This window comes from Melanaphis sacchari, unplaced genomic scaffold (genome assembly GCF_002803265.2).
Source record: "Melanaphis sacchari strain LSU unplaced genomic scaffold, SCAv2.0 Contig11_pilon_pilon, whole genome shotgun sequence".
NCBI classification, from domain to species: Eukaryota; Metazoa; Arthropoda; class Insecta; order Hemiptera; family Aphididae; genus Melanaphis; species Melanaphis sacchari.
This window is the reverse complement of record NW_020270469.1, coordinates 3,254,517-3,270,363: the sequence shown is the minus strand read 5'-3', so window position 1 is coordinate 3,270,363 and position 15,847 is coordinate 3,254,517. Positions and strand designations below refer to the sequence as shown.

General features: G+C 30.4%; 1 protein-coding gene across 1 annotated transcript; it reads left to right on the top strand.

Annotated features, from left to right (window-relative positions):
* Positions 1-1,951: 1,951 nt before the first annotated feature.
* Positions 1,952-10,775, top strand: LOC112604274. Its single transcript, XM_025353239.1, has 2 exons — positions 1,952-3,158; positions 10,701-10,775. The coding sequence occupies exons 1-2, from the start codon at positions 2,504-2,506 to the stop codon at positions 10,730-10,732; spliced, it is 687 nt and encodes a 228-aa protein (XP_025209024.1). The 5' UTR covers positions 1,952-2,503; the 3' UTR covers positions 10,733-10,775.
* The last annotated feature ends 5,072 nt before the right edge of the window (positions 10,776-15,847 follow it).

Here is a 15,847-nt window from a genome sequence, read left to right as displayed (position 1 = left end):
TTTTAACCTGGAGATTTTTGTTGATAATTAAAATAGTGTTTTGTACAACTAATAAATATTTTTGACTTATTATTTTCACTTTGAAAAGTATTAAAAAAAAAAAATTAGTTACAAGAATTTTTTAAAATTGGAAATTAGTTTAAAATAACATAATACTCGTATGTAATATGTTTAAGTCGTATCATTGTAGAAATCAAGTACATTTATACAATATCTTTTTGGAAGGAAAAAATGTACTATTGTATCTCTTAAAATCTAATCAAATTGAATGACAGAACTTCAATAACGAATACAAAGTTGGTAAATTATTTCAGTATGGATGTAGAGATAACCACTAAAGTACTGAATACAAAAATAAAATTTAATATTTCCCTGAGTAGGATGTAATATAATCTTCCTTATATCTTCCTTTATATATGTAATATCTTCCTTAATAAATTCTATATGTAGATATTCTAAATATATGTGCTACAATTATGCCATCTGGCCAATCTTTTAAAAATAAGTATTATCTTATTGGTGTCACGTGTAATACCTACCACTTTATTTATACAGAAGTTTCTTTTAAATTAATATCAAAACAAAAAAGTTAAAGTGTCTACAATTAAAAAAAAAAAAAGATTATTTATTATGTATGCATATGTATACACTAGGTATATTTAAAAGTTTGGAAACTCTTAATTACTGTATGCATATTTTAATACCCGCATGAAGCAGATATCACTGCTGTATATTTATATCATAGAATATTTAATAACTTTATTAATTATACATCATAATATTATCCTTTATCGCTATCAAATACCAATTAGTCTAATGACCGTTACCAAACTATATTATTGAACGTTCTGTACAATTACATTATAGTCTGATATCGATTGCGTCAATCTCAGACTTCTCCAACTACCTGTATGCAGACGTTGTTTGATTACTTCAATAATGTATTTCAGATATTCTTGAATCGCCCAAACGAACGTCCGTCCAATTTCCATTCCTTTCGTTACCTACATCTGCGACGTACAACTTTCACGCACTCAACTTTGTATTATATACGCCTTTCTGCGTACCCAGCTACTATAATATCATGTTCAGACGATATAGTCTAAACGTTCGTTTAATACAGTTCAATAATGTCGAGAAAAAAAAAAACGTATCCTCTCGCCAACTCGTTGACGTTACGTATATGACGTGCCTTTTCTTCGAACACAGGCCGCACGTACCTATTATTTTATTATGTGTATATTATAGGAACGCGGTACATATTATGTCATAATAATATTATAATATAGCCGTTGTGGGTTTCGGGTACATCAAAAGCGGCACCGCGACCGTAATGATAATAGTTATAAATAAGCGTGAAAATCAGTGGTGCCGGTGCGGCGGAAGGGTACGGTAATGTGGCACCGAGCATCTCGCGCGCGTTATAGGTACGCTGCAATATCGTAGTCGCTCGGCCGCCCGTGTGTGGACGCGGCCGCGGTGCGCGCGGCTCGGATCGCAATGTTTTTTTTTTTTTTTTCCGAGGGACGGGGGGTGTGCGAGAGAGGCCGCGGTGGCCGCGCGCCGCTCGAACGCGGACCCGGCCACTCGCGCCATAGAAGACGCGAACACACGCGTATTACATCATTACCGAACGGGCGCGGTGAAGCGATAGTCTCGGGCCAGTGTGTGGAGGAATACGCGCGAGGGGATCGCGCCCGACGCGTTGTTAAATGGGTTTTAATATCGTCGTCGTCGTCGTCGTCCGCCCCACCACCGCCGCCGCCGCCGCCGAACACCCCTCCGCCGACGCTCACCACATCGACGACGGGTACTGATTTGCCGCGCGCGCCAATCGGAGCGCGGCCGAGGCGGTACCCGGCGGACGCCCATCTCGACGGGCGGCGGTGACGGTGGTCGGCGCTACCGCCGGCGTCGACGTCGCGCGCCGCCTGCCACTCGCAGTCCGTCGCGCACTCAGTGTCCAACCGCGCCGCAACGCACCGTCGCACGCACACGCAAGCGCGCCTAACGAACTATTACTTTATAATATTATTATTATTATTATTATTATCACTGATATTATTGGTGTACACTCGTGCGGACGCGGAACGTATAACGCGAACAGGAACACATTGTGTCGTTACCGTCGACGCGTTTCGCGCAGAGATTTCCGCGATCGCTTCGGCACGTCTCCACTGCAGCAGATTCGATGAGACGAGACGTAACCGCTACTACACTCGTCGGCGTGGTTCCCGAAATGTACCGGTCGCGTTGTTAAAACGGCTTACTGCGCGAGATCGCATTTAAATCGTTCGAAGTGACCGAGCCCGTTGCGCAGGCTCTATCGTCCGCACACAATAGCACCTGCAATACATACGATCGGACTCGTACGAGATCGTGACCGTAATTGTAGGTACTGTGAAGACAATCGTCGTCTCCGTCGAGGTTTAGTGCTGCGGTCAATTTTTTTCGCGCGGCTAACGGTGGTCTGAACGGAAATCGTCGTCGCGTAGTCGTCAACATGGTCGACGAGACCAAGTGCAGTTCGGTCGAGGACGGTACGACCACGGACGAGGATCGGGACGTCCGCGTCGATTCCGGCGGATCGGACGAGGAGCTGTGCATGGACGAAGAGGACGAGGACGACGTGTCGTCACCCACCTCGGCGGCGCCCGGCGCCCTGACTTTCGGCATATCCCGTCTGTTGGCCGGGGGCGGCGGCGGCGGCGGCGGTGAACGCGGCGCCGACGAACTGGCGTCCAAGCGCTCGGCGTCCTGCGCCGGCATGGCCGCGGCCGCCGTGTCCGGTCCAGCGGAGGCGCTCGCTTCGCTGTACGCGGCCGGACATCACCACGCGGCCGTGTTCGGTCTTCACCACCACCTGCACCAACAACAGCACATGGCCGCTGCCGCGGCCGCTGCTCACCAAGCAGCAGCTGCGGCCGCGGCTGCGGCCAACAAACCGGCCGACGACAAGACATACCTACAGTACTCGGGGGCAGCGGGCGTAATCAAGGTTCCAGCACACCGGCCGCACCCGTCAAACGGAAGCGGGGGCGGCGGCGCGCCTGGTCCGATGCAGTCCCCGTGGGCCGCGGCCGCAGCCATCGACCCTGTGTCGTTCATGCAGCGCAACGCTTTCCTGTTCGCCGCTGATAAGAACCGACTGGCAGCGGGTACGTAATTTTTTTTTTTTTTACAAATTTTTTACCTCTTGTCCGTTACATAGAAACGCGTTAAACATCGAAAACTAGACCTTAGTATAATAATATATAAGTACACAGAATGATGCAAACCTATTACCAGTAATATTAACATTACATATCATACATATTACATATATCATGACAGTTGTAGCCACGGTAGTTACGATTAAGTTAGTTAGGTGGCTGTTATTCAATCAGCCCTGATTTTAAAACGCCTACTGCTGTACTGTAGACGTGGGGTGGCCAACTGCGGCTCGCTGTCAGATGCGGCTCGTGTCTTATTATTTATAAATTCAAAATTTTCTCATCGTCGTTGTTATTATTACTGTGAATATTTTATTATAATTGAAAATATGTATCTATAAGCATTCAAGCTAATGATATCAATGGTATCATTGTACTTATAAATGAACAGGTCCGCGAATCTATTCATGTTGATGACCATCCCCTGCTATAGACTATTATTAATGCAATCGATTTAAAACTGACCAATTTCAAATTTCAAACTAAAGCTGCAGTGTACCTACACTATTCCTTAGAATTGTATTATTGTTTTTAAAATGATAGACTGACGTTAACTGCAGGGCACAACTAATCAATATAAATTTGATATAAAACCATACATATAGATGTATGATATGTAGAATTAAAGGCTTAACGAAGTTTTCCGAACTATAAAGTATATTTATATACGGTAAAGGTGAAATGCTATTAATGTTATTAAATTAGTCATTCAAAATGATCTTGTCATTTTAATTTTTAACTTGTGTATTAGTGAATTTTTCGATAATATATGGTAGGTAGATCAATTAGTATTATGTTTATTACGACAAATTTATATAAGTAAAGGTACAGGTATAATTATGCTGCTTTCACGACGTGTGTACCTACGTTTTATAATAGACTAGAATACACTATAATATAGGTACGCGTATTTTAATATATATATATTATTTTTTTTTAATTTTAAAAGATAAATCTACTTTCTCCGACTCACTGTAATAATAATAATTAATAAACAAAAAGTCAAATGATCGCGTGAATCTCTATTACCTATATATTATATACTATACTACACTACAAAAGTATTAGTATAGTATATAAGTAACTATACATATTTATAAGTAGAATAAGTTATGCATACATTTTTTAAATGAAACCTTGTTAAAAACACTATAATTGCAACACTACAAAACTCTATTCATAAGAACATATTATAGGTATGAATACTTACACATTACATTGCACAGTACACATTTATATACGAATATGCATATGCGTACTCTCATTACTCGTTCTTTACACGTTTCTATGTTATACACGGGAGCATAACGAGCGTAACAAAAACATCTCGATTTGACTTAATTTATTTACATGCTGTTAATCATTTTTTATGCTTTGCGTGTGTACGTTCATATTATGGTCTGAATCTAATTAAAATCGGCCAGTCGGCGTATAAATTTTCACAATTTTATTGTTTTAAATGGGCCGACAGATTAACTGAACGTATACCTATAGTATGCCTATAGAATATAAATAGTATACAATGTATATTATGCATACAACATAATAAATTATATTGGTATAGAAGTACATATAGTTTTATGATAATAACATTAATATACCTACTGGATAAAGCTCAATGAAGTAAATTATTTTTACTTTAATATATATAACATTAGGTATATTATCTATGATATGAATCTATTATGAGTTAAAAGAATCATGTTTTATTTATATAAAAATCAACTTATTTAATTAAAATATTATATAGTATAGGTAAAGATTTTATAGTATACATATACATTAAGGTTTTCTATTTTTGACGTAGCGTATAACAAATAAGTATAACATATGAAACGTAAAAACGTAAGGGTGCCCACACTGTATAGAAGTTCATATTTATATACGTAAGTATATACAATAATTAATTACGATTTTCTTAACGCAATTTATCGCTACATATTTCATTAAGATAAAAAGAACACAAGTGTCTTCCCACTCTTCGTTCATTGTATATAATCCAATCAGAGTAATGGCCATGTGCTTAGTTTTGAAGCCATCACTTATTCTACTTATTTTTAATTATTCTAGACGCGAGTTCTATAAAACGCAATTTTCTTTTAATGATTATAATAACGGTTTAGTTAAATATTTACAACTTAAAATCCCATCACTGTTGTATATTAATTTCATTTATTCGCACATATTATTTAACTGCGTGATGTTGGGTATATGAAAAAATAAATAGTCCACTGCCTTCATACATTTTGAAAGTTATTATATTAATTGTATTCGAGTTTTAATAGATTCAAGCTTTGCTTTTTTTTTTTTTAATTTTTAAGTGTAGAAAGTAATGATTATACCGATTAATTTATTCGATTACACCGTAAATAATTTATTTCCAGGTATATTTCTAAAACGAAATATTTTTATTTTCTGTTTGAACAACGCCTATCTATTTATTTGACATACATCTACATATTTTAAGTACTTTTTAAACTTTTAGTTTTTACCAATACACTGTGTACTGTTCATGTATAATTAAATTTACCATACTTAAATATACGCGTATTTTTTTTTTTAGATTAATTAAATTTATACTATTTAAGTATTTATCTTATTAACTATTACTACAGGCGTTTTACATATTATTATCTTGCATTGCACTAGCTGCAAGCGTTATCTACAGCTGCGATTCAGTAGCGATACCTGCTCAATGTAACACAATTTATTGTTGCCATAACTAGCTTAAATTTAATACATAGCGTGTTTACGTCTGACACCTGTATATATATATATATATATATAAAATATTATAGTAAAAAAACACAATTTTCTTATATATATATATACATAATACATTTAAAAGTATAAATTTGGATCAAGAATATGAGTTGAATGTTGAATTATAATGTACATATTATATTATGTTTGAGAGTCTATAGCACTATAGTATACTATAGATAAATACTTATTGAAATTATATTATTATTTAACATTCGTATTACTTTCGTTAACACATATCATAGTATAAGTAGTTATATTATGTATATTATGTATTATTATGTATGTATAAAACACGTTTTTAGCATTCAGCAGTGCCGCTAAGTCATTTACGCTAAAAACCTGCCACGTATAATTATCATATATACCTACGGTCTTAGCTATATTATCGTCTATTTGTAAATAATAATATGTAGGTTTAAAACGTTCGTTTTTTAGTTGTTTATATAATTCGCTGTAAGTGGTCTGGTTAATTAACGTAAACTGTGAGTTCAGAATAATTTTGTGAAACACACTGTCAATATCTTCTTTGGTGACTATCACGTGTTGACAACCAATAGGACCTATATTATATAAATACCAACCGACATTAATATTTGTACATTATATATCGGATTCGTATTTTAGTTTAAATGAAAGTCTAGGAATATTATTTTTTTTTTTATTTTGATAAACCTTATATATTTTTTTTTTTATTAATTAGTCATCTATCGAATTAGTAAACATCTTATAAAATATATTTGTAATATATTATTATAATGTCCAATGCAAATTATTATTAATTATTGATTTCTGTCCAAATATGAAAATACAAGTTTCTAATAAATATTTATGACATAATTATGTATTTAAGTATAATATATATATAATATATAAATCGTTTTACATTACAAATATTTATAATTATTTTAAAACTGGCTCAAAAAACGCTTCGAGGATGATCGCGTGTTTGACTATCAAATTATTTGTTAAGCAGAATTCCAAGTAATATCTGTAAATGTATAAACACGTACATATTTATATAATATAATCTACAGTTCAAATATAGTTACAAGGCAATCTTTCACTGACTAACAGGCCAAAAAATATGAAATACGATTCTTTTTCTCTAAATGCATTATACTATATATGTTAGTAAATACGTACTTAATATATACACTTGCTACATATAAGTATAAATATATATTAAATTAGTTGTAATACTAATTTTATCAATATTACAATATTTTATGAAAAAAAAAAATAAATTATACATCACTTTATACGTACGTTTTTGTTAATAATGGACAGTGTAATATTTTTGCAGTTTCTATGCTTTTATATTGTTATTTGAAAATAATCAAATTAAACAAGACGTATTATTGTAACTAACCGCCTATAAATATAAATATTACATTATGTTAAAATCATATTACGTTCATTTTAAAGATTTCAACAAATCTTATTCGTTTTCTTATACATCATAAGTTAATATTAGGAAAGTACTTAAGTACATATAAATATGCAGATTACAGGTTACACCTATAGGTACCGGAAATATAACATACTAAATTTAATTTATTTTTTATCAAAAAGAGATGAAAAATTAACCAAATTAACCATTAATTATCAATTTAATTAAAGTACCTAATAAAACAAACCACAGATATTTTTTATCGTTATTTTTAAACATTCACTAGGTACTAGTGTTTTAGCCATTTAAGTTTCGTGTTTATGGTAATCAGAGATGACTCATATTTAAAAGTATGCGTTGCGTAAAATATCTTAAAACAAACTGGCCACTGAAATATTATACTATGAAATATACCTAAGTGTATAGATTTACATTTAAATGTCTACACATTATAATACGTATTTACCGTTATTGATTATGCGTTTGCGGGCGCTGCAGTAGTTCCTTTATTATAATTTAATAGTATATAATATTGTAATATTATAGCAATAATTTAAATTCATCGATTGGCGATTAGTGTGCATATAAATTGGTTTAAATTTAACATTTATTGTCGCGCTGTCGTTTTGGCAATTAATACCATACTTGGTTTACCATGTAATTTGGCACAGCTGTTAATTATTATTTTTCTTCTTCCTTTCTATTACATATAATTTATGCCGAAACGATGACATTTCTATACAAATTCTACCATATAAATGTGTTTAACTATACTTACATGCGCGTGTATCGGCTATATCCTTGTTTTTATGAAAAAAAAAAAGTAAATTTAAGCGTATTTCGCATATTATATCCTACGAACCACGTGTAAGATCTCGCCGTTATTATTTCACCTGTCCCACGGAGAACGACTTAACAATCTTAGGTCACAACAAGGCACGTGCGAGTCCGCCGTTTGTTTGCACGCTTCCAAATATTTTAGTTCACGCACACTCACGGCACTCACGCACATATGCTAAAAAACCAAATTAAATATTAATCGATCATGCGTGCATACTTGAAGAAATATAAAACCAAACAGCTATGAAAATATGTAACTAATACAGAAGACCCGACTAGCTATTACGCACCCAAGCGAAGACTGCAAAAAATAATTGTTTCTGCATTACCTATAACTATATACTTGAAGTCTGTCCGAAGATAAATAAAACAATATGTGATTCTTTTGAACTGCGTACAATTTTTATCATTTTTATAAATGTTAAGTAATCATTTTGGATAATTTTATTTTCGAAAAGTTTAAAATAAATTGTATACACAATGTACATATATATATATATATATATATGTGTGTGTGCATTATGTAGTTATATCTCATATATGTTTTTAATATTTATTATTCGTCTTTATTATTTTTCTCCTATGAGACCAACATCAATTTTAGATTTTTATACAACTACTCATTTAAAGATTTGTTATTTTATACTTTTTTAAATGTTTTATACATGACCAATATCAAATACTAATAAAAGATTTATTTTTACTAATAAGCATTTAAAAAATGCTGCTTATAAAAGAAAATAAGTGGTTTGGCATATAACCTATGCAATTTGTAATGCTACACCTCTTAAAAATAAAAATAATAAGAATCCATTTAATATATTTATACATTATATATATTTAAATAAACCTTAAAGATAGATTTTTAAATAAAAATGTTTCTCTAAAGTTAAATGAGAAAAAAAGGGTGATATAAAGCACAAGAATTACTGCTCGTAATCACGTGATCTTAAACGTTTGCAATAAGAAAATTTTGATTAAAAATCGAATTTTTTCTTGAAAATTATATTGTTTACTATTTTAACAATCACTCTATATATCTATTGTATATACTCGTAGTTATATTATGTACATAACATGTGATGACTAAACATTGTCTGTAAAACGTATTAAGAGTACTCAAACAGATATTTTCGCGTTGACCGACCTCGTGATGAGCTCGGTGCTTAATTTTGTACGTATATTTGTTATCTGTAATATATATACCATCCGTATAATATTATAGTCTCCATTATATTATAGGCAAAAAAAAATCAGCCATCTATCTCTATACATATAATATATATTCATTTGTACAGTATTAACCTGTACGGTTTCCCATTTGTACGCATCCATCAACTTCGGTTCACCAGAGTATAACCGTTTATAACCGTTGTTTACGATGGTTTAAAAAAATAATATTTCAATATCATGTGTGCTTTTCGCCATTTATATATTATAATATACTCATATATATATATATATTCGTAAAGGGACTTTGGGTATTTTATTTTATTTTTTATTTTATCGACGTTTTATACGCACCCGCGAATCCGAGAAGTGTGACTATGAGCGTAACCAGGCAGTGCCACAGCAGTAGCATTTATAATTTATATATATCGTCGTTTCTCCCTCTCCCTATTCCTTTCTCATATATATATATATATATATAAAGTTTATATATAATAAATATTTACTGTATCCAAAACACGTATAAAATCAAAAATATATACCTTTTTCGACCCTCAGTTTAAACATTGTGGTTTTAAACGATCTGCGGAATTCAGAATATCTACTATACCTATACATATGCAGTAATAGCAATAAATGTATAGATCATAATATTATATTATGTATAGCATACATATTTCGTTCAATAAACATATATGCGGTTTATTCAACATATTTATATGGATATACTTCCATATGTTTAAAACCATTTTCGTATTTTTTTACTACAGACATAGTCGTGCATCAAAGTCCATTAAATAGTTTATTAAACATTAGACATTGTATATATATATATATATATAGAGAGAGAGAGAGACAAAAACACTCAATTAGTTTTTGTAATTTTAATATATTTTGAGATTTTATAGCACCTATTATAATGGTAGATAAGATATTCATAATTAAGGAAATCCATAGTTGAATAATTAAAAAATTATAAGCGAACAAATATTTTAATTAAACAAATCATATTAATTACCTATCTAGATACCTACACCTTAAATTTGAGCTACCTTTTATAATAAGTACACAAAAGCACAAACGAATAAAGGACAATGATTATTAAACTTTAGAAAATTAAATATACACTATAATTTATAAAAGAAAAAAAAGGAAATATTATTTTATCGATTATAAAACAATTACTATTGCATAATATAATAATTTTGGCTCACTTTGCTGTATTATAAAAAAATTAAAACTAAAATAATAAATGTTATCATAGAATAGAATTTTAGTCTTAAAATATTATTTAATTAATACTGATTGACTTTAAATTTCAGGACGTTCAATAACGTTGTGGATAATATCGTAAAAATATTCATCAGATAAGTTAGTTGTTTACTGCAGATATAATAGAATGGAATAACTGAATATGAAATTTGAATAAAACGAAAAATACAATATTTTTGCATTGAATATTACTAGGTATATTATTAATATATCACCTAGTAATTCAGTAAACTAACCACGCGTGATCTAAAAGACTGTAACTTATATATAATATCAAGATGTTGTATTGTTATTATATTTTATATATTTTACTTCATAAAAAAATATAAAAACAATTTTCAATGATCAAAATACATGCTTTCAGGCATCACTGTTGAAATAAATTTTATTTGACTTTTGATTTATCTATACCCACATGTTTTAAACATATTTTATCTGAGGTTTTCTGGGAAATCACTGCTAAGATTTCTTTTAAGGTGATGGATGGGACATAAACTGCTGTTCAAATACTATATATTATATTCATATACCATACGTGAGTTTATTGATGTGAAAAAAATAAAAGTAACATGTTATCGGTGCAAAATATTATGAACCCTGCTGCACACTCACTTGTTAATTCTTGCATAGATGGTTTTTTCCTTTCTTCTTTTATCGAACACTTTTAAAATTTATAGGAGTTAGTAAAAAATAAACTACAATATACTTTTACTAATTTGTATATGATATTTCATAATAATGATTTTGGGCGTTCCGTTATATATCTGTATATTTTATTATAATATTAGATACAATTTTATTTACGCAAGTTATTTTAACCACGATATCTATTTAATTGAAGTGTATATCGTAACATTATAAAGTAACAACGATAATAATTATTTTGTTCAAATTGATTATCAATGAATAAAATTAAAAAAAAAAAATCAATAGAGATATATTTTAAGTACCTACCTATGATTGATTTTCTATGAGTTATAACCTTATGGATAAATAGTAAATAACAATATAACACGAATACGTGATTAAACAGCTATAGTGATATTCAAAAACGTGTATACAATATTTTAATATTATGATAATCTTTCATATCGATAAATACATAATAAAATGGCCATGAACTACAGTATCAATGTACCTATATATATATAGAGAGAGATACATTTATATCCTACTATTACAATATGTATATATACTTTGAGTTTGTCGGTATATATGTGATACGTGTATATTATATATATATATATATTATGTGCGCGTATGGAACGATGGAAAACAAAGTATATTATTACGTCACGAAATTATTATTATAATATCATTATAGTTGTAATATAAACTCAAAATGTATACATTTCGTTAAAAAATATTTCGAGAAAGCAACAACAAGCACGTTTAATAATGTATAGAAAACGTGCCACGGTAATTTTATTCAAGGAGAGTTGTATATTTATAATAAATAATAATATTATACCTAGTTATATACATATAAGTATAATATAATAAGTATATATTTTGTTTTATCTCTCATTATTATTATTATTTCTATTATATACATGCCTAGATGAATTTAAGGTTTTTTTTTTTTTAATTTGTTTAAGTTATTTCGTAAATAAATTCAAAATAACATTCAACCAAAGAAATTTTTTTAAATCTAAGCGATAACATAAAAAGCGCATTAAAATTTTAATTTCTGTATTAAAACTTAATTATAATATTCGTCAGAAATAAAAGAGGAATAAACATACGAAAAAATATTTATTTTATGCAAAAAAATAACTTAATTAGAAAGGATTAATGTTTCTAAATATAGTCTAGGAAATATATTAAAATCAATAAATCTATGTTATACTTACCTTAAAAATATTATTTATATTATACTCAGAAGAAAGTATGTATAGTTATAATAATATCATATATGAATTGAAAATTCACCGTATAATTTTAATTTAAGCAGTAATATGTTGTATGTTTTCAGTCCGAAGGTTGTAAAAGGGGTTAATTACTTGATCCCGGAGAATTACTTAAGCGTCTAAAAAATATTTAATGATTTTTTCAAACGAGAGCAAAGGCTAGAAATATTTTATTAAATATATAACCTAATTAAAACTTACCGATGTAAAATCGTTCTCACTTACCATCCATGAAACCACCCTAATATAATTAGTTATTTTCTCAACGCTAAGGAAATTTTTAGTTTAATTAAGAATAATGATTCTATTAATCAATTTATATTAATCGATATTCATCTACTCATGTTATTTAGTTCATATTATATTCATACTTTTTCAGATAATTCTTTTGGATAAAATTATTATTTTTTCATAAAATCCCATTAACGTAAAAAAAAATACTAAAACCCAAGCATGGGTAATTAATAAGTATAATTTTAATATTCTTAATTAAATTTGTTTTTCATTGTCATTGATGCTTTATTTTTATTTCATTACTCTAAGAAAACAAAATATAATTTAATAATGAATATTATTTTATTTTATAGTCGGGTATTAACTGTAATGATTTATCATTAATCTCAAATTTAACCCAATACCATATTCACCCCACAAAGGCCTACTGATGACAAATTGTTTATGATTTTTTTTAATTATTTTTATAGATTTTACTAATTGACACAAGTTTATTAAAGAAATTAATTAGTAAATATAAGATATTGTAAAAATTGACATTGTAAAATAGTAATTAAGTACAACATTAAAAATGATTGAAAAACTAACTTAATTTATATGACGTGCCGATAAAATTTACTATTATCATTTACTATGAAATGAAAAAAAATAATATTTACTTTAAGTGTTTTCAGTAATATTTTAATATAGCTCTAAAGCTGTTTTTAATCAATTGATTAACGAAATCTATACAACTATATAGTGAGGGTATTTATAGTAAATATTGCGATTTTCGAATATTTACCCTTAAACATAATAAATTATTATAGGTAGTCAAGGGTCATTATATATATATCTTATAATATGTGGTTACATACTTATTTCAACGCATTAAATATATTTAAAAAACAAAATATTTAATTATATATTTATATTTTACAATAATATCATTTGTACCATTAGCAGACGTATTCGATTGTCATTCGACAAAATCATACACTTTGTACACCATTTTTAAAAGTATTCTATTATATGGTATGAAAAATCAGCACGAAAATGCATCATAAAATTACGAGTGACAATAATTACTTTTCTACTTATAACATGTATATTATACATTAATGTAACACGTTGATGGTTGATGGAAAATCTTTAAATTACCCATAGTTTGTAAATACTTTTAGTTAAAATGTATAAATTTAATAAACACGTTTAAAATTGTAAAACAATATTAAATTATGTTTAATAAATAACGACCCTGTGGCATGTTACACTTTGTACTTTTATTGTATAAGAACTTTTCCCGAGTTGTACTTTACAGCATCTCACTACAAAATGTGCTACTTTGGATTTCCACCCTATAGAACCATATATTATAACAAAAAAAGTAAAAATATAATACATTTTCTCATTTGATGTTTATGTCTTATATATTTTTTCATTTTTATTTTTTTATTTAACATAATTACATAATCCTCGTCTCAATGATCATCGCAATACATTTTCATATTTAACTAAAATTGGTTGAATATATTAGCGGTAATGATGGATTTGACGGTGGTAGATAGAGGTAAAGTCCTGATTGAACGATTCGACCTGTGATTCTGGAAATTTAGAATTTCCTCTCTCCTGAGTATATGTGCGGTATACCACTGAATTATTTTATTTTATGATGATATTGACCCTGTAAAAAGTGAATATAGGGAGTTTTTATTTCACCATCAAGTATAGTTGTGTAATATTTTTGTGTGAAAAATTCTGAATCTAGTAATTTATTGTGATACGAATTGTTAATACGATAATACATGTATAATATTGTATATAAATGTCATGGGAACACATAATATAACAGTGATTAACGGTCTGGGTTGGTTATTTCTTAAAATGAGATTTGAATAATATAATATTATCTGTATAAATATGTAATAACTGAGACGGTGCATAAAAAGTGTTTTTTAAACAAAAAAAAAAAAAAAAACATAGGGGAAAATTAACACTCTCTTATTTTTGGGGACGATGAGACAGTTCATTGGCTGGTTGTATGGGAAAGGGGAGGGTGATACATATTATACATATTATAAAATAGTGCGAGCAACTCATTCTACAGTTTGATGTGGTGGTAGTGGCTGTGGCAGCAGCAACGGCGGCCTGTTATAAAATGAAAGTTTTTGGCGTTGTCGTCGTCGTCGTTATAAATGCGAAACACTTTATCGAATATTGCGCACGTGAAGAACAACGCGAGCTGTTAAAGGGAGTGTTCCGTAGTCCATCACCTTGCACCGCCCAGCCCCATAATTCGCCCGACAAACGACTACGTCGAAATATAAGCAAAGTATTAAAACTGAAAAGTGATGGCCTTCGCGTACGAGCCCTCTTCTCTGTGCTGTAGTAGTTATATTACATTTGGGGCAGCGGTGCAGCCTCTTTCCCTTCTATCACACGAACACCGCTCCGACACTTTGCCGGCGTCTCGACGAGATTAAGACGGATAAGTCTTCTCCCTCATCCGCACTAAGGTCGTGGGCTGTGGCACTGTATATTGGTGGTTGGTCGCGGGTAAATTTCAACCCCATCTTCCATCACTTAAGGTCGGGTTATGTAATCTATGTGCATATGCGTGTAATATACGTACGTATATACCTGCGAATATTATTAATTATTCACCACAAGGCTTTAATTTGAACCGTATATTACATACGACATATTTCTAACGGTCCGTTGACACTTCTTTTGGATGACCCTGTGACTTATATTATTTTTCTCGTATAATTTTAATTTGATGTGTTAAGATTATGAAATTCAGTCCTTACGTTTTCGAACATTTTAAATTCAAAAAGTCAGAATATTATTGTTTGATCATAATATTATACAGATTATTTTATTTATTCACCGTAATCCAGTCAGTCATATATTATATTAATCATCTATCATAGTGCATGGCTTTTGTCACAAGTTTATATCGACCTAACTATATATGTTCAACATATTTTATCATATTAATATTCAATTCAAAGTAAAATTTTCAATTATTATTGTAATACGTACTTATACTCTCATATCGTTATTCGCTATGT